A 26735-nucleotide genomic window follows, 5' to 3' on the forward strand; every position below is an offset into this window, starting at 1 on the left:
TCAGCTAAAGCCATTGATTCACAATGAGGTATGTGTGTGTTAAAAAATGCAAACACTACAATAAAATGGAAGTATTGCATTTTGAACTATGGAAATATTTTCTTAGCATTCAATTTCCATGTTTTTCTTTTCTGTTTTACCTCTATTGAACTTGACTGCTGCAACATACGATTGAAGTATGCTTGGGTATCTACAATACAAATACTGCTTTCTCCTCTGTAAGAACTTCTTCATCATAAAATCACAGAACCCTAGAACTATTAAGCTTGGAAAAGACCTGTAAAATCATAAAGTCAAACCATCAACACAGCACCATCATGTTTACCATTAAAGCATGTTCTCAGCTACCACATCTACACCTTCTGTGAATACCTCCAGAATGGTAACTCCACTGTCTCCCTGGGCAGCCCATTCCAATGCCTGCCCACCCTTCCCATGAATAAATCTTCCCTGATACCTAATGTGAACTTCCCCTGGCACAATTTGAGGCAATTTCCTTCCATGGCCTTTCCACGTCCTTACAGCAAAAACAAGAAAATGTAGAAGCTGATGAAGACAGGCTTCCATTCTGCCATCCAATCAATACACCATGTGCTTTCTGACAGAGGGGAGGGCAAAAGGAAAACAAAAAAGAGAAGAAAAAAAATATAAAAGACAAAAGGCTGAAAATACACAGACTGTAACAAAGCTAAAAACAATTGTCTTAATTCAGTGGCTATCAGCATAGCTAAATTTTACTTTCAAAAAAAGGTTACTCTGTGTGTGGTCAAGAGGAGTATTTTTAACCTGCTGGTCAACCACCGTGAAATTGCATGTTCTAAGATGTAACTTCTGATACACAAATCAACCCTGGAGCTGAAGAGATTTCCCCTCACTGAGATTTCAATAGCTCCTGTAAAAGCTGGTGTTCTTTAGTAAATACACAGATTATATGTTGCTTTCACAATGAGTCTGCAACAGCTTAGGGAACTTCTCTAGGTTCTAAAAAATAACCTCTTTATACAAAAGGGCAAAGAGTACAAGCAGAAACACCGACTTTTTACCTAATGAATTCTGGAACCTAAAAGTTTGTCTGCATGTAAACGGAACATTTAGTCGCTCCAGGCCACCCATGACAAAGGTGAGGCAGTTGACACTTGACAGCTCTGTATGAGGATGGTTTAAATGCACTCCAGTAGTTCAGTACCTTCAAGATCACAGCTCCCTTTCTTTCTTCCAGTCCTTTATTATCACAGAACAACTGAGCGCATGTTTTTAATTATAATATTAACATTATCTCATTTAACAATTACATTATAAGGTCTAAAGGACTGCAGTGGCTCATCTGGTCCCTGCTCCAGTGTGGCCATCCCAGAGCACAGGGCACAGGATTGTGTCCAGAGGGGTCTGGAATATCCCCAGTGAGGAGACTCCACAGCCTCTCTGGTCTGTGTTCAGTGCCCAGGCAGTGCCCAGGGAAGAAGTTGTGCCTCCTGTGCAGGTGGAACCCCCTGGGCTCAGTCCCTGCCCGTGGCTCTGGTGCCATTGCTGGGCCCCCGGAGCAGAGTCTGGGCCCTGCTCGGAGCCCTCCCTGCACACAGGGACACCCAGGGCTGAGGGCTCCTCTCAGCTGGGGCTCCTCTCCAACCTGGACAGCCCCAGCTCCCTCAGCCTTTCCCTGGCACAGATGCTCCAGTCCCACAAAGAATCATATTGTATATTAGATGAAAATTAAAATCCCTGAAGTTCTGAGGACAATGAATTTAAGCATTAGTATTTTAAAACTCAATACCTTGTTTCCTTCTGTTCCGCACGGTCAGAACAGGAGCCTACAAACGTGCTCAGCAATCATTTCAAAAAACCTTGACATCAACAGTAGAGGCTTAAAAAAGTCCTCAAAGATTTCCATTCTCTTTATTTGGGTCAGATAACACAGTGATAGTTGTGAGTACAAGCCTCTGCCTTTACTGGAGTTATAAAACAAACAGAGATACAAAATAGATCCAACCAAAGCCCATACAAAACTGTACAACATTGCTTGTCAGATTGCAAACATAAGGCTTACAAATTTGCATCTGTCTTAATGCTCTAACTAGTAATATGCAGGAAAAACAGAGCTGGAGTGCCCCTTCTGCACTGGGGCAGACACAAAGCCTAGCAAGTCCTGGGACCACATCCCAGGCTCTGGAAAGCCTGCATACTTTTAGAGTTGCCTGTGAACTTTGCAAATCTAAACTGTGGGGTGGGAGCTGTCACAGAGAGCAGCTCTGGCTGTTTGTAAACAATGGCAGAATGCTTTGTGATAGACTGCCTCGGAAAAATAAAACCTCCAACTCAGCATAAGGTGTAGACCTCTATTACTATAAAATGTGAGTTTCCACCACTATCATCCGGTCATTGACTTGTTTCCTTGTGGCTGCAAGTTAAAGCAACTTCCAGTCATAAAGAGTTATTTGCCTCTTCACCACCATGAATCATACCACAAATACTGATGAAAATGTATTTTCCTTGGAAAACAGTCTGTCTAGACTACTGAAATTGAACATACAATACATATATGAGCTCTGTCATTTAATGTTATTAAAATTGTACTTAGTGTTTTATTGCTGTAAATAAAATTATTGTCTAGCTACCTTTTATATTTCCACTTTGGTCTTACTACACTTGCTGCAGTGCAGACTAGTAACCCGTTTTTACCATCTGTGGAATACCAAGAATGTTGTGTTTAGTAAATTTCTGCTCCTCCTCCATCTCTGAAACAAAGTCACAGTCTTATTTTTTTTCCTTTCCCTTCAGAAGCGTCAACTCTAATTTTAACAGAACATTATGGGCATCGATTGGACAACCCTTGTATTCTTGGAAGATAAATGTTTAGGCAAAATATAAACACTTTGTTCTGACTTAAAAGAAGAAACTGACTTAAAGGCATGTAAAATTCTTACCACACTATTAAAAATGTGGAGTTACAAATAAATTAGAAGGGAGCTGGAAGAAACCATCAGACCACACATCAAATTAGCCTCTCATGCAAATAAAGTTCCAATGAGGTCTCCTAATAGGAGATTAAAAAAAAAAACAACCAAAAAACTTACTTGTGCATTTACGAAGGAAAGAGTCAGTTTGACATAACTCTCAAGATCATGTTCAAACCAACTCTGATTCATACAGCACTAACAAGGCTTATCAAACACAGTACAAGAACCATTTTCTTTATCTCCTGTTGTTTTAATTGCATAATTTCATTTTTAGAAAGTAAATATAAATTTGTGCTCATTTCTTTAACAAATTATCTCTCAAAATCTAAAGGCACACGAAATGGGATTCCTGTTACATCCCCACAGGCAGCCAAAACAAATGCCTGAGATCACTCTCCTATGTGAAGTAAAACACTTTTAAGTGCTTGCAGACCTGGGAACTACCTTTATCAGGTTCCTGCACACATAAGGATGTAAATGTTCTTGAACCAGCCCAAAAGCTGAGTCTAAATCTAATGCAATGTCTCTTTAAAGGTCCTGCAGCAGTGAAATCAGCAAGTTTGAAGTACTGGGGAGTCTCAAACTGGGCTTAAACCATGCCAGGAAACCAAGAAAAGTAAGAAGGACTGGCCACCCACTATGAACTATTAGTGGTGTCTGACTATGGGACACACTCCTCCTACATGATACCTTGTACAGGTCTGAAAAAAAAAAAAGAAGAAAAAATTATTAACACGTGAAGTACTAACCAAGGTTATGAACAAATTTCTCCAATTACTTTTGATAGCATACTGTGTGTGTTGTTTCATTTAACCCAAAATTTCCACTGAAGTGCTTATATTTGCCCTCAAAGAGCTGAATGATCTAAGTCTGTGGAAAGAGTATCACACTTCCCCCCACTTACTTGTACCACTTATATTCTGTACCTGGCAAATAAACAGACCACAGCTCTTTTGGAATACAGAATGACAAGCAAACTTCGACTTACTATTTTTACTTGCATATCTACATTAATGTACAGCAACAGGTTTAGCATCAGCCTTTTTTGAGCATTATCATTTAGTTTAATACCTGTAAAGGAAGCTTACCTCTTCTCATTGCCATGTTATGGTCCCTTTTGCACCACATTTGATATGTGCCCAAAGGATGAAAGAGGAAGAACTCAATGTGTCTCACAAACTTACTTGATGTCTCTACACATCATGAACTTGGCGATGTTCCTTAAAATTCTCAACAAAAAGTGAGAGACACATTCCTCTCCAAGCCCAAAGCTGCTAACAGAAAAGGGTGCTGCAGAATGGGAAATAAAAGTCTTGTAGCTTTGTATCTGGAAAGCCATGATTGGACAACTCACTCTTTTCCACCAGAACAAGGCTCCTGTAACTGGAGAGTATGGAAGTTGTGCCATAGCAATGATAATCAAACAGTTGAGAGAATGACATGTGTAACTCCTGCATAATTATAAGCACTTGGATTTTTATCCCAACAGATGCCTCCCATTGTTCCTTCTGCCCAGATCTTCCTCTAGCTTCTTCCTATCCCCCTTCCATCTTCATTCTCCCTGGAGGAAAAAATATAGTCCCCTTGAGGCTTCTGTGGGAGGCTCTTTAGAAGGGATATTTCCTCTCAGCAAATATGAAAAAAGTTAACCTGCTTCTCCCTGCATTAAATTTCTGATGCTCTGTCTTTAGGAAGCTCTCTGCAATTAAAAGGTTTGTTTGCTCCGTTCTTCCCACCTTTATCTTGAGATACTAATGTCCCAGCTGCAAAAAACATGGTGACCATCTTAAATCTAGGGATGTTTCTGCAAGGTTTGATTCACGTATATTTGTGTAGAACAGAAACCTGCCTCATTTTGAATCTTGCTGACATTATTTGCTGGGATAGGGTAGGGGACACTTAAGAGCAAGGAAGGAAGGAAAGGACTTACAGAACACTGTATTTAGAGATCCACAGAAATATAGGCATTACCGTTCATTTCAAGCCTCAACCAAAGTAACCAGAAACCATTCTAATTAAATAGACATCAGCAAACTCCTATTTCCTTTGTGCTCCAAGTGGATATCAGTCCACATTATAAAACCACTATGCATGTGGCATAAATCAGCAACATCTTGGCAGGCTATACTAGAAAGCCTCCAAATTGCAGGAGCAGGAAAAAAACAAACCAGCTCTACACACTGTCTAAAAGCTGTACCAGCAACGAGAGCAGAGGAGCCCACAGGGCAGCCCACTGACCTACTAATTGTTCTGAATTAGGGATATTTCCTCAGGTTACTCTCTCTCCTAGAAGGAGCAAAATGATTTACATTGACAGTCACTGCCTCTGCCTCCCAGTACAGCAATCAAAACATCTTTCCATGAGTATCACAAGAAGGACAGTTTCAACCATCAGTACAACAAGTACCAAACTGCAAGGAAAGCACCAGCTTTTTAATTGTTATCTCAAAGTCAGCTTCCAATGCCATGCCATTAGTACCTGACAGGAGAACCTCATTAGGCAGGATCTGGTCTGCAGTTCAAATTCTGTCTCCACAAGTTGCTGCAATAAAACACTTCTATACTCACATATACACAGTCAATAAAATAATTCAGTCAGCACAGCTTAAACAGAGAGAGAGACTATTTACAAGGGCCAGGACTGACAGGACAAGAGGGAATGGCTTCCCACTGACAGAAGGCAGGGTTAGATGGGATATTAGAGAAACTCTTCCCTATGAAGGTGGTGAGGCCCTGGCACAAGCTGCTCAGAGGAGGTGTGGCTGCCTCAGCCCTGGAAGTGTCCAAGGCCAGGCTGAATGAGGCTTGGAGTTCCTGACATAGTGGAACCATGGCAGGGGGTGTGGACAAGATGATCTCTAATGTCCAGTTTAGAGTCATAGGCCGTTCTGTGATTCTAAATCAGACCTCTACAGCAGAAGCAGAAGACTCAAAAAGAGAATCAAGCCTCCAGTAGATAAAAAAATCCCTACTACCACAAATCACTGCATTCAAACAGTAGGACATTTAGACCAGAATTAGGAAAATGTTTTAAAATTAGAGGAGAGTCTTCCATGGGACTAATAAGGGATAAACACAGAAAACTGGAGCTTACTATATTTAGACACAAGAGCCAACAACTACAGTTGCCTGTAACAATAAAGACCCTAGCCCTGCTGGAAGTTGGAAACCCCACTCCCTCTTCCTTTTCTTTTTGCCATTAAGATAAGAAAGTGCTGCATTTAGTAGAGTCCTTAGTCCTACAATGGATCCTACAATGCCCTTCTTCAGTGGACGTAAACTTTCTCAAACCCCAATCCACTCCAAATGTTAAAAAATGAAAAAAGAAATTAAGGCATGCATAAAGTTCCCATACTAATACCAGAAGTCACAGGCAACATTACACAGACAAGTCAGATTGAAAACACTGGTAACACTGGTATTTACCCAAAATCTCAGTTCCTGCTGTATCACACAAATGTGCACAAATACCCCAGAACTGCAGGGCACAGGGAGCTGTGCCTGTATGCACTGTACAAGATCCAAAGTGTGGGAACTCCCAGTGAATGGGGTGAGAGTTAACCAGAGCAGGCAGGGCCAGTACTACATATGCACAAGAGCTGAAGAGAATTCTGTATTTGCTAACTCAGGACAACTCATCAGTTTGAGTGCTCTTGGTCCAGGTTTGGCTCTTTTTCTTCTGCAGACAGCTGCAAGTGGTGTAAATGTTGGTTCCCTATTTTGGAGTTTCTGCAAAAAGGCCAAAGCACAAAACCTTGGAACAACCACCTGAACCCAGACCAAACCAAATCAGAGTCTCTCCACAGCCTTCAATGAATTTTGGGCCAAACTACGAGAACCAAGAGAACGTTCTTGCCCACAGGAGGTTGCATCTGCTTGGAATGATCTGGGTACATGAAGTTGGGCAGCTGGAATCCTTGCTGTTGGTGCTCTGAAGACAGTTAATTAAAAATCTGTGGCAATATTCACCGAAACACAGCAGAGAGAGAACAGTTGCACAGTTACAACTGTAGTACAGGCCAGGACTGGAGCATCTGTGCATCTGGTAACTTCCCACTGCCCAGCAGCAAGTTCTCTCTGTATCTTTAACCAGCCAAGGGACATCTGCCTATTGCTAGAAAACCTCACAACTGCTTCTAACCATATATGTTTGTGGGAGATGTTCACACTCACTTTTAAGAGAAACTCAGACTCATTTTAAAAAAGGAAAAAAAAAAAAGAGCAAAACACAAAGGAGGAACAACAACAACAAGGAAAAAAAAAGGTACAAGAGAACAAACCAATTACTTAAAACTTTCCTGTTTGGTAAAGTAGTAAAATGCTCTGAACTATAGTAATTAGGGGATAGCAAAACTCAGAAAAACAGAGGATTTTCTTAAGCTATGGAAACATGAAACCAAAATCCCAATACATGTGCAACTAGCAGTTTACTAGTACCAGATAGCATATCAACTGATTGTTAGGGCACACACTCTGCAAATGCTAGAGACCATGAAAATCCCAATATTATTTTTACAGATTGGAAAAACACAAAGGCCAAAAACAACACCAATAACTCAAATAAAAAACTCATGCTTATGTTTACATAAAAGTTTGATGAGTATAATATATTCGTCACACTCCCACAATTATTCCCCGAAAATACTATAAATATTATTTTGACAATGTAATTATAGTTTTTACTTTAACAGTGGCAGCAAAGTATTGGCACCAGTCCCCCATACAAAAATCCTAACAGACAAAGCAAAGATCACACATTGCAACTCTTAAGGTCAGGGCTGTCCTTTATTCCTATGTCTAAAAAAAGTCTGTTTAAGTTAGCAGCTGGTTTATTTAAGCTGTAATATGCACGTAGTTTTAATTATGCTAGCTGTAAGCAAAAGGAAACCCCAAATACAAAAATAAATGGGAGTGCAGATTTTTAAATTATCTTTTCTTCCATGCAACTGAGACATGTTCTTTCATGCTACTTTTTGGCAATTAATCCCATGGACTGTGGGTCCACTCAGGCTCTGCTTTCTCCCTCTTCTTCTCCCTCAAGAGAAAAGCTAATGTGAACTTAAATTCAGAAATGTCACCTATCAACAGTTCATGATGACTGTATGACAGGTAAAATGATTCAAGCTTTATGACCACTCACTCATTCCATGTAAATCAGCATGTAACACGACTTGCACAAAAAAATCTGCAGCACAATAATTTACTGTATTTGGCCACAAACACCCCCAAGGTCTGTAACAAAACAGTATGCCTTTTCCTTCATAGATAAATATTTGGGGCACTAATGTGGGAAAAGAGGAAAGATTAACTTTCCTTCCTTAATCCTGTTGATTTAAATTTAGTAGTCATTGTCTATGAGAGTCTCCAGAACACAATTCAGAAACTGCACCTTCTCCAAATCCCTATAAACAAGCCTATGTGAAGACACTTGTTCAGCTACAGACATCTATTTATAGACAATAAAAATTGGCAATGGTTTTCCAAATGCATTGGATGAGCTCTCCTATGGTGTCTGTCTAGCAAAAAGTTACTACTGGTGTTCCATCACACTTTCCAAGCATGTTTTAAAAGTATTTATTTTTTATATAGAAAACATTAGCAGTAATTTGGAAACTAAACCATTCAGTGCAATATGATTAAAGAACAACAAAAAGAAGTGAAAGCAAAATGAAGTTTTTTAAAAGAATAAGAAGAATGAAAAATACTGGACAATAGACAAAAGGGAAGCACAAAAGATGAGAGTGACTCCTTTGGTCAATACTGGCATTCATTAAAGAACATTTAAGTTCCATAACTGACCACTCTGTTTCTCTTTCCTGTTGATTTAAAATACTCTGCTGAATGTCCAGGCATCTCAAATGATTTCAAGAATAAGTGAAAACTAGTTAGACTGTGATGCCAGTACATAAAGCCTCTAATGCCCAGATTTTTCTACTCTATTTTTCTACTCACTGGATCTGCAAAGGTACCACTCCAGTATGTTCCCAAAAGTCCAAGTATTTACTTCTAACTCATTTTCCTACTGCCAAAATAGTCTTCTTAAGGGGACCATAGCCTTCTAGGGGAAGAAAATAAATATAGAGATAAATAAATATTGACAAGAAACAGTCAACAGTTAAGGAGACATGGCTGCCCATTTAAGAAGGAATACAGGAAAACCAACTCAGTGTGCTTTGGCAGGTCTGAAAGCATTTCCTTCCCCTGCTCTTCTAAGTACCTTCAAAATTAGCCAGTCTTGATTTTCCACTGTAATTCCAAACTGCCAATCCTTGACTGCAGAAATGGAAAAGGTCAGAGCAAAGAAACATCTCCTGTTTTTTTTCACTGAGTGAGGATGGAACTGAAAGTTTTGTTTCCCCTACATCCTCTTGAAAAAGTAGAAATCACTTTACTGGTATTTATCCATTTTTGTTTTCAGGAATACTTTTGCAAACCTAACAATTTAACCTTGTTTTACTCATGTTCTTCTTCAAAAAAACAAAAACATTTGATTAAATATCTCCTTTTCTGCAAACCTTTGAAAAGTGCTTTGAATTAACAACTTTTTAGAACTGTGAAGGTATCCAATGTAGCTGCTGTAAATTTATTTCCTCTTGCCATTTATTTTCGGGGATCTCTCCTAATGAAATGTTAACATGATTTCTAGTACTACATAAGCATCTACAGCTTATATTCAGTGGCTTTTGAAACCCAGTATGTCTTCACCTTCAAAAGCTTACAAAGAAATCAAGTATTCTTCTTTGATCACCCAAGTGATGTTCTCCTGTAGATCTCAGGGGACCATTTGTCTTCTTACTTCATCCAAGATGAAATGCTTCCTTCCCATTTGGCTTTTGCAAGAAACAATCTCTGGAAGCTATAGATAGGTCTAGGTCCCTTACATCTCATTTTTTAAGCATATGCACCCCCCCATGCTTTTTAAAATTTCATTTAAGTGTATATGAATGAGTGATATATTTATTTATACAGAGTTCTGAATTCAAAGGTTACTCATTGCTATCTCTTCTGCAGAGTACTTCTCTTCCACAGTGATAGATTAAAAAACACTTCCCAAGGCACCTTCTTCCCAGACCATGAGCAATCCATAAAGCACCAATAGGTCAAGAGCAATTGCATTTTCATTAACTGAAAGAAAAATATGCATGAGAATTGATCAGGTTCAGAACAGCTGGAGTAGTTCAACAACACTGACTGAAGCTGAACCCATGGTACTATTAATGGTCCTGGTGAACAGAGGAGAGAGGAAAAAAAATGTGGCAGAAAAGTAGAAAGAAAAAAGGAGGCTAAAAGAAAAAGGAGAGAGGAGAAAAACAGGAGAGAGAAAAAAGGAGGACAGAGGAAAAAGAGAAAAAGAAAAAAGAAGAGACAAAAATGAAGAGGAAAAAGTAGAGAAAAAGGGAGAGAGGGAAGAGAGAGGGAAAAAGAGAAAGAAAAAGAGGAGGAAGAAAAAAGGCTCAAATAAAGGAACATTTTTTATAGCTCCCTTGTAAGAACATGGCATTTGTAGTACTTGAAAAAATCTTAAAATAAGATATCTCATATTTTCCCACACATCCTCCCTTACAAAAGGAAGCATGAACAGGTGTTAGACATATGATAGTCATGCTGCTGAACGTCCTATCAGAAAATGCTCAAGTTACTATAATAAGCACAGTATTAAAAAATTTACATAGAGTCATCTTTCATCACTGCTTTTAAAGGAATGCTGTTCTGAAGAGAGTATCTGTAGCTATTTAACTACACATGAACACTTAGCACAAAATTGGAAGCAAGGTCAAATTCCTGTTCATGGATTCAAGCTACAATCCACTACAATTTAACTGAAGTTTCTGGACTTTGTAGAATTATGAGCAGAGAACAGGCAGCACACCTGGACTCAGGCTTTGGCTGAGATCCTCAGCAGTGCTATGACATGAACCGAGGCTCCTAACATTCTGTACCAAAAAAGTTCTGTACTAGCAATAGTGTGGCAGCAGGACCAGGGCAGTGACTGTCCTCTGTGCTGGTACACTGCTGAGGCACCTCCAATCCTGTGTCCAGTTCTGGGTCTTTACCTAAAAATTTAAAACACTGAAGTGCTGGGAGCATGTTCAGGGAAAGGAATGAAGCTGGGGAAAGGTCTGGAGCACAAGTCCAATGAGGAGCAGTTTAGACAGCTGGAGAAAAGGAGGCTATGGGGGGATCTTCTGGCTCTCCACAACTCCCCGACAGGGGAGGCAGCCAGGGAGGGTTGGGCTCTGCTCCCAGGGAACAAGGGACAGGATGAGAGGAAATGGCCTCAAACTGTGCCAGGGAAGAGCCAGGTTAGACATCAGGAGGAACTTCCTCACAGAAAATGCTGTCAGGGACTGGCAAGGACAGCCCAGGGAGGTGGTGGAGTCCCCATCCCTGGAGGTGTCCAAGAAATGACTGGACATGGAACTCAGTGCTCTGGTCTGGGTGACAAGGTGGGGATCAGTCACAGGCTGGACCTGTTGTTCTTGTTGGTCTTTTTCAACCCCAGTCATTTCATGATGTGATTCTCATATTAACACATTTTTATGCAGTTTTTTGGGTGGTTAAAACCCATAAAAACTATGGAAGCCTGGCATCAGCACAGCACAGCAATAACAATACCTGTGCCAGTTAAAGCAAGGTCAGTATCACCAATAGCCTGGATGTCAGGAATACTGGTGGGATGCTTGGAGAACCTCTCAGGTAAGCACTGCAGCTGAGACCCCAGCTCTGCTCATTCAGAGAACTCACACATCAAGTTGTCTCACACAGGGCAGCTACAAGGCATTCAATGCCTTTTCACCCAAGAGGACAGAAATGTATTTTGGCAGATAAATCATATTGAAGCAATTATATTGGAATTCAAAGAGCATTCTTCAGCATCAGCAGTATTTTAAAGTGGTGAAAGGTTTGAGAAGATCTGTTTACAAACAAAAATATTAAAGCTCCTTCTGTCCAAGCTGGGGTGGGAATCAATGAAAGGATCAGATGGGACACCACCTATAGAACATGAGCTTGCTGCAAAACAGGCATGTTCCCTGCTTGAAACTTATCAAGGAGACAGCAAGCCATCCTTTGGGCTTTTTCCAGATTTTGGAGAGGGATCCTAAATCCAGCTCTCACATTCTGGAATCTAAAGATCCATCGTCTTGACAAACCTCAACGTACTTTCCCAAAGGTCTGCTGGATTTCACTGGAAAGCTTAAGATTTGCCACAGGAAAAAGGAAGAAAAAAAAAAAAATAAACAAATTAAAAAAAAAAACAAAAAAACCACAAAAAACAAAAACAAAAAAACCCACTCTAACTCAACTCCACAACCAAACCAAGACACATGTGAAGTGAAGGAGATTTTCTGCTTGGGCTTCTGACAAGGATATTTCCTACGTCTGCTGCAATCCCAAACATACTGAACTACTCCTGAGCTCTTAAGAGATCTGGGTCTGCTTTAAGTTCAGTTAAAGTTCATCTGGCAGCTTCATCAGCTGCTCCTCTGGCAAGTGTTCTTCGTCTTTGTACCCACAGCAGAAAAAAAAAGTTGCTATGATGAGACTCGTCTAATAAAAAAATAACTAAAACAAAAGGGATGTGGAGAGGGCACTTCAGAAATTCCATTAAATCCATATCCTGCAAGGAATTTTTTCCTTCAGATTTAAAAAATTTAGTACCTTATTATCTATTTGTTGTAAGACTGGTGGTCTCAAATCAGTCAAGAAACATAAAAGACCTTCCTGCATGTAGTGTTTCTGCAGGAGCAGGTACAGTTTCTGCATCTTCAAACTCCATCCAAATTAATTCTGAACTGGGCAAAGGGGACAGCATTTATCATCTTGTCTGTGTTCCCACCAGGAATATTCAAGTTCTGTAGTCTAAAGCATTAACTACCTCCTTTCACATTCATCTGCTTCCCAGACTTTCAGCATGTATAGCTTTAAGAACACTGGGGCAAAGTCCAGTCTTTAGATACTGTCCAAGAAGTGTAGCAAACAAATTTTTCTCTCCTTGACTGAGAAGTTCTATCCCTTGCAGAAGAGGAAGGAGTGCTGGAGCAGTAAGAACAAGAAGCATATTTACAAGTAGGTGTGAATTATCTGTCACAGGTAATTCTTACTCCTGCCCAGAAGGACTACAAGCTGTTAACCCCTTGTTAGCGTCATTGAATATCAACCCTGCAAAGTGTCCAGCAGGAAAGCACCTGGTGTTGCTGGTCAGCTGTGGCTGAACATGAGCTCAGGTGTACCCAGGTGGGAAAGAACACCAATGGCACCTGGGCTGTCACAGCCACGGTTTGGCAGCAGGACCAGGGCAGTGACTGTTCCCTGTGCTGGCACTGCTGAGACACTTTGAGTCCTCTGGGCAGCTTTGGGCCTGTCACTTCAGGGAGGGCACTGCAGGACTGGAGCATACCCAGAGAAGGGAAGGGAGCTGGGGAAAGGTCTGGAACACCAGGAACAGCTGAGAGAGCTGGAGAGGCTCAGCCTGGAGGAAAGGAGGCTCAGGGAGAACCTTCTGGCTCTCCACAACTCCCTGACAGAAGGGGGCAGCCAGGGAGGACTGGGCTCTGCTCCCAGGGAACAAGGGACAGGATGAGAAGAAATGGCCTCAAACTGTGTCAGGCTGGGCATCAGGAGGAATTTCTTCACTGAAAGGGTGCTCAGGCATTGGCAGGGACAGCCCAGGGAGGTGGTGGAGTCCTCACCCCGAGAACTATCCAAGGAATGGCTGGATGTGGCACTCAGTGCTCTGGTCTGGGTGACAAGGTGGGGATCAGTCACAGGCTGGACCTGATGGTTTTGGAGGCCTTTTCAGCCTCAGCATCTGTGATCCTGTGAACCCCAACAGCAGTCATCCAACTGTTGGCTTCTTCATGCAACTCCTCAGAACAGGTTCCCTTCTCCAAGTAGTACAAACTGCACATGGTCAAGACAGGTAAGTTGCAAGAAAGATTAATTTTAAGAATGTCTTTGATTACCACAGATGTGCTATGTAAGCAATTATGGGAAATAAAACTAGGCTATGGACTTCAACTCAAAGTAAATGGGAAGTAGGCAAGGAGGAAAACTGGGGACAAACATCTAACTGTAGCAATACCATGAAAGAAAGGAAAAAAAATGTTAATGTTTTTTAAATGCAAGCATCAAAAAGAAAGGAGACTCTTACTACAGGGACAGCTGGCTTTTACGTGGGACTGGACAACCTCTGAATGCTGCATGTATGAATTCATTATTTTTCAACCTACCTGAAGTTTCAAACAGCTATTTCAGGACAGACATCCTAACTCACCTTCAAGGATTCTGGCCCATTGCCTTAGTGGTGTATCATGTACTCAAAATATTAACTTTTTCCATAGCTGGCTGGGACAAGTATTACAAACATAGAGGAATTCATCTAGTTTTTTAAAGCATCAAAAAAAGAGAAAAAGATGTATGGTGAAAACATGCAGTGGAGTTAACCCAATTAACCATGTATATAACCCCTGGGCAACTATTTTTAAAGTATTACTCCTAGCAGAGAGGATGCAAAGGAGTCTGGATTTATTTGAATAAATATTAGCAACAGTTTTTAGTCATACCGTTTTGTACAACATCACCTTTTTTCTTTCTTTGATCATGTCTTCTCCCTTAACCATCACACGGGTCACAGAAGTGGCCAAAGAACACAAACTTTTATTTCATTTCTCATTTTATCCATTTGAAATTGTACTACACTGAACTTTGTTACAAAAATTACCACACCACTCACTTACTAGTCTTAACAGCTACTAGTGAATTAAGAGTGCAAACCTGTCATAGATCAGGTTAAACGAATTTTTCAGTCTGCAGAAAGAAAATTCTATCTCATCTTTGTAAATATAGTAATGTTGGAACTTCAAGTTTATTTAGCCTACAATGATTTGTTCTGGGAATTTTCCATAGGAACATGATCTGAAACATCATTTAGTGCTGTTCACTCTTCGGTACAGCCTTACCTCCTCGTCCTTGTACTTCATTGCTAGGGAAGCAACATGCAGGTATTTTAAAAACCTTAAGAATTTACACAGGCACCAAGAGGGATCATCCAATCCAAGCAGCCATTCGAGACAGGAAATGATACACACCCAAATGAACAACCTGAAATGCTCCACTTAACACCTAATTATCAGCAAGAACAAAATACACATCCTACTCAAGCCCTGTGACCTGATTTCCTATATGAAACACGAGGAGACTCACGAAACAGAATTACAGATAATAAACACAGTACCATTTACTAATTTCATGGGTCTCTTTCATTTCAACAGTGCTATCTACGTCCAATTTAGCAATTTGCTTTGGTACAACTAATAATTCACAGTCAAATGTAACTGTCAACTTCTGAGGTAAACCCCGAAGAAGGAACCAGTGCTCTAGGCAGTACACTAACTTCCACTTAGAATAGTTCATCAGATCACTCAGCAAGGAAATAGCAACATTTGCTTGTCTACAATTTTTCTGATGTTGTACTAAAATACATGAGCCATGCTCATGGCAGAGGTTCCCCAAGGAGATCAGTGTTACTTAGAGCATCAAACGAACCACCTATCCTGGGTCAATACAGCAAATATTAGTTATAACTCAGATGCATTTACTGAATGGCTATGTAGAATAAGTCACAAAACAACTTCTACCAAAATCCTGTTAAAAACTGTCTTGTCAATGCCACCCTTATAGTCAATGTAAATAAGCAGAGATTTTACACGATCCTCTGGCTAGGAAAAAGTGTCTGAAGCAGATAATCAAATTACTGGGTTTTATCCCCCTTTGCTTTTTGCTCAATAGCATTCCCTCTCGTTCTTCAAACCCATGAGCAGAGAACAGCACACATATGTGACAGCCCAGCAAGGACAGGCCAGCAGCCACGAAGCCAAAGGGAAGACCTCAGGCCATGCCTGCATCCAACAATGAGCACATCCTGCTCCCTCTCCTGCAGGTGCTGGGCAGCCCCTCTGGCAAGTGGCATTCTTAAACCACACTTCCTGATGCTTTGAATGGGCTGAAGGTGGAAACCCACTTTCCCAGGACAGGCTTTTGAGGCCTCTACTGTCCAAGACCCCAGGAGGGACAGTGACAGGCTGGACAGAAGCAACATTTTGGCTCTCATCACTTTTCCTTTTATCTTGCCGGTCTGCAAAGCAGTTCACAACTGTGGCGCAGGATGCTCTTGACCTTTCCCAGTTCTTCCTGTAACATGGCTTGAAAATCACTCCTGTGCACCATCAGCTCCTCCTCTTTAGGGCCACTGAGCAAGCCCTTTTTGCCACCCACAGAGCTTACAGGTCAGCTCCTCCCACACTGAAGGGGCTGAAGGGCTGTGCTGGCATCACTGACCCTCCCCTGGCAGCAGGATTCCAGCAACAAGTCTAGGAGTTAATCTGGCTTAAGCACAATACCCTCACGTGCCCACAGGGCTTCATTTTGAGCCAAACACAGCAGAAAAAGGAAACCCAGTCTGGACTTCATTGCTTCCTCACAGTTTCATAAAGCTGTTTGAGGGTAAGTTACTGTATGACAGCTGTTTCACCTGCTTTCACAGAGCAACAGAAAAGCAGCAGCAGAAATCCAGTAATTAACCTCACCTGAGGAACAGGAGTGAAAAGAAATAACAGACACACAAGAAAACAAACATGCTTTACTGTCTGCAACCACAGACAGTCACAACTGGAGTCCAATGTATAAAGCTCCACTTGCACACACCGGGAAAAAAGATTGTAAGGAGAAAAACTGAAACCCCTTAATATCCAGTGAAATGGATATTAATTAATTAAATCCTTAATATCTAGTGAAATGAGTAGCAATAACCACCACTAGGGAGGAAAGGTAACAACATAAGTCACATTTTTTCTTTACTGCATTGAAAGAAAAAACTCATCTGCTAAGGAAATGTGAACACTACTCAAATCAGTACTTAATTCTTGGCAGATACCATCCTGACTAGCCAGCAACCATGGTACTCGAACGAAAATTAAAAATAATTTTTAAAAAGTCATAGCCAAAACTTGCTTCCTGGAATAAGATAAATTATTTCAAGTATCAGCGAATAAAAAGACAGTAAAACAGCAGAATGTATTTTGAATTGAGGTACTACATGAACTTTTCCTTTTATAAAACCAAATATCCTGCTTCATATTGAAGTTTCCACATATCTTTCCTTCAGGAATCTATAAGGAACAGATCAATGAAAATACAGCTGAACTAGACTTGAGGTTGAGATCTTTTTCAAGCAGTCTAGGAGAGGGCCAATTCTTAACTGCAATTCAAGAAAGAATTAAGTTTATTTATACAACAAATGCATCAGTAAAGTGACATCATACCACCCGTGTAAAAAAATATAGTGCAGGCTATACATTGAACAAAATCCCCAGCCTTACCAGTCAGTAACAATTCTTCTTTGATTTGTATTCCATGAAGCAACTTCATCAAATGGACAGATGTAGAGATGAGACCCAAGTTCCTATTATTAAATTGGGAAAAAAACACAATAATTTACTTGATATGAAATACACTCAAAAAATTAAAAGGCTTTTCACCGAAGTTAACAGGAAATCTTTAGCATCTTCAGGACCTCTGAAACAAAAATAGTTTCTTCTACATTACTGCCTGCCTATCAGTAGCCACATTACCACCATCAGAAGCAAATCAAAGAGGTTTATTTCATCATCCTGCATTTTACCAATTTTAGGCACAGAACCTTCAGAGCTAACTACCTTTTCCTCCCTTTTTGCTATTCTTCCTATCAGATATTAAACATGAGCAAGTTATTCATATAATTTAAACCACTTTGTGTAAAAACTTCGCTTTGTCTGGAGGTCAAGCATCCAGAATAAGAGTCAGGTATCTTACTCTGTAATAAACTTGGAGGATTTTCAATGCCAACAAAGCAATTAGTGACAGCTACCAAAAAACAACAGGGCCAGCTCAAAGGGAAACATACACAACTCTCAGAGAGAAGCACAGAAGGCCAAGTAATCATTTATCCTTTCTCCAGTGAGGAGGAATCATAGGTAGACTCTCAGAATGATTTGCATTGCAATTTCTCTGGCATTAACAGAATTCTGCCCCAGCACAGAAACGAAGACCTGGTCCCATGTCAAAATTACAATTAGTCCAATAAATCAAATCTGAGAAGTCTCAAGAAGCCAATTTTTAAGACTCTAGTCCCCAATAATTCTTTGATATAACCAACTTGCAACAAGTTCGGGGGGTTCTTTTGTTGGTTGGTTGGTTTGGGGTTCTTGTGGGGCATCTGGAAGGTGCTTGTTGCTATTTTGTTGGGTTTTTTAAAAGCATCCAGACTATCAGGTAACTGCAGCTGGTTGTAGCACAAGCATCTCTCAATGTTGCAACAGACACAGGCAAATAATACAGAGGCTAAATAACTTAAGGAGCCAGACTGACTTAATATCCTTTAAGCTCAGCTTGCCTGTATATATGTATCAAGATTAATATGCACAGTTCTACATGCTGTGTTTTGCTAGGAAAGCTGGACAGATCTAAATGAACATTAAAAGACGTATTAATCTTGTAACTGATTATTAAGATAATTTACTTACTCATTATGTCATTAAAAAAATTAAAGAAAGAGAAAAAAAGGATAGTTCTACAGTAAGGCTTCCAACAGGCTTATATCATTTGTGTAATTCAGCTTGTATTATGGACCCAAACACTTTGTTCTATTACTGAGCAGGGCCCCAAACTGACTTACAAATAGGTCAGCTATTTTTGTCTCTTGCATATTTGAATTCAAGTGATTGCACCAAGCAGGAAATGCCAGTTAATAAATCAACTAACACAGCAGTGAAAAATAAGAATCTCTTTTATAAAACCACACAAACATCAGAAGGCCATACTTGGGTATGGGCTAAAAGGGATCATAACTGTACCTCATGACATGTTGATTCTTGGCACACTCAACACAGGCATTCCTCAGACATCTGAAGCATTCTGCTATGAGCAGCAGGCAGGTGTCCAGATCTGCCAGCCCACAGGAGTCCTTACAGGTCTGCTCAATGGCACTTGAGGTGCTTGTCAGGATTTCCAGGACATCCCGAAATACACTTTCTTCTGCTGTTTCTCTGAAACACATATATTTGTGGTAAAGAAAAAATATAAATGCACTCCTACCAAAAAGCCTATGACACTGACACTTCTTATTGTAAACCTAAAGATGTTTCTGCAGCAATCTTTAGCTATTCAGAATATTTAACTACTCTTAGTCTTTCAAGTAGAAAGAACAAAACCCTTCCCATCAGCCTTTACAGTAAAGGGGCTGTAGAAGAGTTGTGTTACTTTAGTATTCCTTGTGACTTTTCAACAGCTTTTTTGGAATTTTACTAAAAAGGAAAAAAAAATTCTCCCTAATACATATAGCTGGCAGATTTATACATGACACTGCATGCTATTTAAAAGGAATTGCTTTAGTTAATGAACATAGTTTACATGTCTAGCATTAGATGTTTCAGAAAAATAAAGTATCAGATTTCCTCAGAGGAACAAAGGTCATGGAGAAAGCTGGTGGCTGAACAAGCACCATTCTGAAGTGTGTGAATCACAGTCAAGGGAAAAAGCCAACTGTGTCCCACCTTAGCAGACAACTACCCAACACAGAAGGTACCAGGCCACTTCCTGGAGTGCCCAGACCAAGGAAAACAGCACTACCAAACCATAAGCATATGCAGAAATCCATATGACTGGATGACAGCTGATGCTGATGCTCCAGGAAGATTCACCAGGCTCCCAGGATGGACACACACATCTACAGATGATCTGTCACACAGAGATAAACATTTCCTAACTGCAGCTATTCATTTACACTATGCTCAGACTTTATGTCCACAAAAGAGATGAGGGCAACACATGACAAACGTTGCTAACTCAGTTCTGATACCACATGCTGGTGGAAAGAAGCCACACCAGAGAGTGTTTATGGCATTGCTACAGGGAAATTCAATAAATTTGCTCATCCAATTCTTCTGACCAGGATCAGGCAAAGGAAATCCAGATGCAGCCTCCTTGAACTTTAAATAGACTCGTCATATATTCAGGATCAAACAGAAGAAAGTGAGATGAGAGGAAATGTAAAGTAGCATTAAATAAAATGTTCACATAGAAAACTCTTCATAAAGGAGAATTAAAAAACCTCTTGATCAAAAACTACTGGGTGATACAGTATTACCTGCATTCTGTTTCTCACTCAAATGCCTACACATTTGCACAATTAAAAGTTTTTTGTAAGTAACCATGTCCATAAATCAAACCATAGAATCACCAGGATTGGAAAAGATCTTGAAGATCATCAAGTTTAACATTAACCAAACACTGCCAATCCACCATGTCCCTAAGCACACCCTTAGATACGTCTGGAGATATTATTTCCCACCTCTACTCCTGCCACCTTTTCTTTCCTAGACTAAACAAAACTCTCTTAGTCTTTACTCACAGTTCACATTTTCTAAGTCCCTTATCAGATTTGTTGCTCCAATTGTGACACTTTTATGCTAGGCTTCATCTTACTGACAGTACAGTGCCTCCAATATTGAGGTCAGTTAAGGTGTAGAAGAGACTTACAAAGAAAGGGCAGTGCTGTAAGAAATACAAAAACATAAACTAATATCACTAAATTACCACAACATTTCAGATCTCCAGGAAATATGTATTTTTATTCTGCAACCTCACAGTTGACCAAGATCAATATATTTACACATTCTCCATGTACAGTGAAACATTAAAAAACCCACCACTGCGTCACTGAGAATTATGGGGGAGAAGCTGCATTTTACAGTGGTGCAATACTGAAGGAAAAATACCAAAGTGGCACAAAAAACAAAGAATAAAAGCAAACTGAAGCTTACATAACCAGAAAGAAAGTTTGGAATTTGGTTTTGGTTTCAAGACTGAAGAAAATATATTCATGGAACTTGAACCTTCAACTTAAAAGAAGCAGTGCAGCTCCTGCCACTTCATGATGTGCCAAGAGAAGACTCAGTGGCTGATGTACCACAGTCCCCATGGGATATGCACCAGGGGCAAGTTTTTCTAAATGTTAGAAGAGCTATGGTCTGGTAAGGTAGCCCCCAGCCAGGGAGTGTTTTCTACATTAAGTAGAACTATTAGCAGTTCTAATTTCTTAAACTCTGACATTACTCTGAAATGGGACCACTCAGCCCACTGTAGTTTCCTTCATATCAGCCTATGCTGTTTGCTGGATTATTCCATGAAACCAGTCATTTCCTGACCCAACTGCAAAATACAGAAAACAGTGGTCAGTCAAGACATACTACTGTACAGCATTCATTTATTTAAATCGGTAAAAGAGAAATGAAAGAAGCCAGAAAACTTTTGTGCACATTTTTGTGACTCCATGGGTAAAAGGACACCTTACAGTTATTCTTGTGCTAGAAAAGCTCCACTCTCCTGGCAGAGCTATGCAGCAGAACAGAACTTTTAGTCACACACTGGATCAGAAGCATGCTGAGCTGCAACAATTTTTCTTTTAAAATTAGATTGAAAGTAAAACAAAAAAGCAAACCTAAGAGTGCAGGCATTTTCAGTAAAATACGAAGATGGAAACCTTGTGTGTCCTAATGGAGCATGTGTGGGGTACAAAAGGAAGTGTCTCTCCTCACTGTAAATGTGGAAGGAGATGTTGATTTTTTTACATCATAGAGGAGAGACAGAACTCCAAATCCACTTCTTCAACACTATGAAAGAAAATCCAGATTGCTCAAGCCAGACCATTCCAGGCAGAAATCAAATCTCAAAGCCTAAGTGAGCAAGCAAAAGGTATTCCAAATGAAGACAGACTGACTGAAATGTTGTTTGATAAAGCAGAATTCTGTTCTGAGAAAATTTATATTGAGTCTTGTACCTAAGCATTCAAATAGCACTGCAATTTGAGTGTGTACTACAAAGGAATTTTAATGACAACTGTCCTTCTGAATAAAAAATCCTCAAATTATCAAGAACAGCAGAAAATATTTAGCTGATATTAAGAAACCAGCCAAGACTGACTTCAGGAAACTGTTCCACAGCAATGCTTACTAACAGGTTTTTTTTAAAAAATCATTTTCCAGCAGTTAAACAAATATTCACATACAAAGCAGCAGCTATAAATATTAAAAACGAATTTTTGAAATGGAAAATATTTTCCTTCCATATTTTTTCCCTGATTTTTAATTTACAGAACTACCAAAGAGCTTCCTAAGTGGATTTTAGATTAAAATAATACCTTGCATTGTAAACATGCCTTGAAATCCATCCAGAACTGTTTTGTGGATATTCCACAAACTCTGTTTCCTGGGTCTGGCGGCTTAACATAGCAGCTCCACAATTTGCTACTGCTACCTGTCCTTCATCTCCACATCAAGTTCTGAAGAAATACAAAAGGGAATAGAGGCAAAGGGTACAGCAGCCCAGCTCCTGGACAAGGAAGACATGCACAATTTCTTGTTAAGTCAAAACAAAGAGTCAGAATTCCTGTACCCATGCCAAAAGGAAGAATACTGTCACTCCTTGTAAGACCTGTTTGATTGTTAAAAGCAGAAACTACAGGATACCACTCCAGTGAACACAGAGTTAAAAACAGTAGTGAAACTGTGTTCCAAACCCCAGGGTCCAAAAAACCACAAAACTAGTTAGGAACTACGTGAACAAATCCACAAATTTACAATTTTCTATTTCCACTCTAAGTTTTAGGTACTTGCACAACTCCATTCCTGTAAGCAGAGTCCCTAAAAAGCCTTTAAAGTACTTATCCTCACAATATTCCCAGGAACAAAATACAGCCATGTTCTTGTTTTTGTAGCTTAGTAAAGAGAGCATAAAGAAATCACCTAAAAGTACTGGAAGCCTCAAGTAAATCACATAGCCAAAGGCAGGTCTCCCAAATTCCACATCATGGTCTCATAGTAGGGGCACTTTTGCCTCCCTTTATTTCCTTCTGAGTTACAGAATACCAGAACTCACATTTTTGATGCATTTTGTTTCCACAAACACTGAACAGTCCTGTAATAACAAAAGAGTTGTCACTAAATATCAAATCTTCAAACACAAAACATCTATTGGATTGTATCCTCGTGATTGAACAGCACCAACAACAGGATTTGCCAGAGCTGGCAAATTTTCTGCCAGAGCTGCTCCTAGATCCATTCTGCCACATCCTATGGGAAGTAAGGTAATGTTACATCTTTGTCCTTCTGGAAGGGCAACTACAGTGTCTCTCTTTCAGCCCACCTGTACCCACAAAGCTTGGCTGTTTTGGGGAATATCTACTCTTATTTCAAAGACAGTGGCAGAGGTTTCAGGAGCAAGACAGAGAAAGCATCAGCCCATAAGCCCAAAATTTATACAGGTCCTCCCTTCTTTCGAGAGAAACTGAGATGAATACTAGAACAAGGTCTCCTAGGTCTCCTGCACCCATGCAGATCACAAAAAAATATTTATGAGCACATCTACCCCCCTCACCCCCTGACTTTTAAATGTGGATTTGGAAAAAAAAAAAAACATACTGAGAATTTAAACAAAATCAAAACAAAACACCAGCAGGATTTTACACCAAGCTTAAGTTGGTTTCTTTGTTCTCAGGTGTTGTCACGACCTTCAAACAACCGCTGATAGGAGTGAGCACCAGCTTCCCACTGTGCTGTGCCTTCTCCCTCCTTCCAGGAAGAGCAAAACCCATTTGTCTAACCCCAGTCTCCCAGCTGAACCTCTGCAAGCCCAGCTTCTGCCAAAGCCAACAGTGCTGTGTGGTATTTCAGAGGTCTCCCTGACCTTACAGGCACTGTTCCATAGCAGCCCCATTCTGTCTTTACTCATCTTAAACCTACCGAAGGGCATCCAACCCTTCCTCCCATGAAGCCAGTGCAGCCCCCGCTTCCACACAGTGCACGCCCTCTGTCCCTAAGGCCCACAGTCACCAGCCTCATCCAAAGCTTTGGTCCCACATGGGAACGAGACTGTCACCCAGCAGGGCCTCACACAGGCACATCTCACCCACTTCTGCTCCTCCCACAGCTACATCCCACCTAAGGTGCCTGCCCAGAAAGGCACCAAAGCCCCAGAAGTGGCGCATGGAAATCCCATGAGGTTCCACAAGACCAAGTGCTGATGCAGCACCTGGGGCAGGAAAACCCCCCGGAGATCAATCCAGGCTGGGATGAGCAGGTGGAGCAGCCCTGGGAGAAGGACCTGGAGATGCTGGAGGATGAGAACTGGACATGCCCTGGCCATGTGCACTGGGACCCTGAACCCCCCTGTGCTGGGCTGAGCCCCCAGCGTGGGCAGCAGGGGAGGGGGTTCTGCTCCTCTGCCCTGCTCAGGTGAGACCCCACCTGCAGAGCTGCCTCCAGCCCTGGGATCCCAGCACAGGAAGGACATGCAGCTCTAGGAGAGAATTCAAAGGAGGAACTGAGTTGTTTAGACAGATGGAGCAGCTCTGCTGTTAAGCAAGGCTGAGAGACTTGGGAATGCTCAGCCTGGAGAAGAGCAGCTCTGGGCTGACCTAAATGATGCTTTCCAGTACCTGAAAGGAGCCTACAAGAAGATGGAGATTATTTACATGGGCCTGAAGTGACAGAATAAGGGGAAATGGCTTCATCCTGATGGAGTAGGTTTAGATCGGCTGTTAGGACGAAATTTTTCCCTGTGAGGCTGGGGAGGCCCTGGCACAGGCTGCCCAGAAACGCTGTGCCTGCTCCATCCCTGGAAATGTCCATGTCCAATGATGAGGCTTGGAGCAACCTGGGATAGTGGAAGGTGCCCTTACCCATAGCGAGGGTGGGATGGGATGAGCTTTAACGTCCCTCCAACCCAAGCCACTCTGTATCTCCGGGATATTTTATGACACCCACGGCTAAGAGACAAACACCTTTCCTCCGTGCTACAGGCACAAGGACTGAGCACACTGCAGCTTCTCACGGACCCCCCAGGGCAGGACAGGAGAAGGGACAGATCCCCCCCCGACACGCACAACCCCAGGAGAAGCTGGGGGTGCAGAACCTCTCCAGAAGGGACCTGATCCACACCCCTATATGGGTACTGAGCGCCCTTTTTCCGGCCCGCAGCCGACTCCACGAGGGGCAGGACCGCGCCGGGAGCCGAGGCGAGTCCTGCCCGACATCCGCCGGCACCGCCGCTCCCTGCTCCCCGCTACCTGGGCTGCGCCTCCCGGAACAGAGCCGCCAGCGCCCGCAGGCTGTCCAGGCGGGCCGCGGGCAGCGCTCCCGCCGCCGCCATGGCCCGGCCCCGCTCCGCCCCCGCCGCGCGGAAATGGCGGCGGTGCCGCCCCGCGGGCGGGACGGGCTGCGCGGCGCCGCCCCGACATGGCCGCTCTGCCTCACGGACGGATTGCCTTTCCGTGGCTTTTTCCTCTCCGGTCCCTCGCCTCTCCCTTGTTTTTCTCTTCCTCCGCCTCCTTTTCCCCGTAGGAAGCTCACCTCGGCGCCGGTTCCCGTGACGCCGCCGCCGCTGCTGCTGCGTGCCCCGCAACTCTCCGCGTGTGCGCTGGGAGATACTTGTCTCTAAACAAAATAAATGTTAAATGAATATAAAAATACATAAACTGCGGGAATAATTATTTCATGCTTAATACCCTAATGATCTCCCAGGCTGTGGCAGGGGTGTCGAACTAGAGGATTGCTAAGGTCCTTCCCTCTCCAAGCCTTCCTGTGATACTGTGAAGTTAACAGTACTTTGCTTCGGGTTTAAAAATATTTTTTAAACTAAACGTTACATTTTTAATATTTTTTTTAAATACCGCCCAGCATTTTCTAAACACGTTTGAAAACTAATCTGTATGTGGGTGGGTGGGAAATTAGCTTCCAGTGGATAAAAAGACTAATTGTGGCCAAACACTATAGAAAACTTTATTAGACAATTGTCATCAAATCACAGACTGGCTTGGGTTGGAAGGGACCTTAAAGCCCATCCAGTCCCAGCCTCTGCCTTGGGCAGGGACACCTCCCACTGTCCCGGGCTGATCCCAGTCCCATCCAGCCTGGCCTGGAGCACCTCCAGGGATCCAGGAGCAGCCACAGCTCCTTTGGGCACCTTCACAGGGAGGAAAGACACTTAGAGTTCAACATCCAGCCAATTCTTACATAGATTATAAAATTTAGTATTTTTTTCCAGATTACTCACGGATGTTGTATCTTAAGCTCATCTGATCTACTGAATTCTGTGAACAACAGGCAGACCCCTTAAAGATGCAGCTTTTCCCCCAGAGAGTTTATGATCTAAATAACATTTGTCTTAGCACAGCTTTAGGGAACTACAGGAAGAGAAACAATCCGCCTAGAGCCAACTACAGCAGAAAATAAAATTATGTAGAACTTACTTTTAAGAATTCTCCATCAAATTAAGAGGTAGGCTATACTCTTGAGGCAACAGTCCTTGAAGCTGGAAACACAGAAGGACCTGTCTTAGCTAAGACTCTGGAAGACAATTGCCCCACTCCAGCAAATACTGGCTCTGCAGGAGGCAAAGCAGGTCAAAGGCATTGAATCCCTCCTATCTCAAATGTTGTGAGAGGGCCATTTGTTCTAACCACGATGTGTATACTGACTGTGCTCCTTTTTTATTGGGGGCAATTTCCATCAGAAGGTAAAACCTGGGCTCTGGAAAAAGTTACTTCACAGTAAAGAAGCAAATCCTGCGGCATAAATATTTTATGTATTTCCGGCATAAATACTAGTTTTCTGACTCTTATTTTTGGGCTGTGTTATATTAAGTATGACTTAGCCCACACAGCTTTGAAGCCGTAGACCAAAAGCTTTT

At 41.6% G+C, this 26735-nt stretch overlaps 1 protein-coding gene across 2 annotated transcripts in view; it reads right to left on the minus strand.

The window, feature by feature from the left end:
* ATXN10 (ataxin 10) overlaps positions 1-25225 on the minus strand; it is a 92308-nt gene extending 67083 nt beyond the window's left edge. Inside the window, exons 1-3 of one of the 2 annotated variants that reach the window (XM_088164860.1) lie at positions 25114-25225; positions 18845-19036; positions 17333-17415 (exon numbers count right to left, since the gene is read on the minus strand). In XM_088164860.1, coding sequence (XP_088020986.1) covers positions 17333-17415; positions 18845-19036; positions 25114-25196 — 358 coding nt within the window. In that variant the 5' untranslated portion in view covers positions 25197-25225. Of the gene's footprint in view, positions 1-17332; positions 17416-18844; positions 19037-22188; positions 22327-25113 lie in introns of those variants that run through there. The other variant, XM_088164859.1, reaches the window with a different exon arrangement.
* Positions 25226-26735: the final 1510 nt, after the last annotated feature.

Source organism: Sturnus vulgaris, chromosome 5 (genome assembly GCF_052056855.1).
Source record: "Sturnus vulgaris isolate bStuVul1 chromosome 5, bStuVul1.hap1, whole genome shotgun sequence".
Taxonomy (NCBI): Eukaryota; Metazoa; Chordata; class Aves; order Passeriformes; family Sturnidae; genus Sturnus; species Sturnus vulgaris.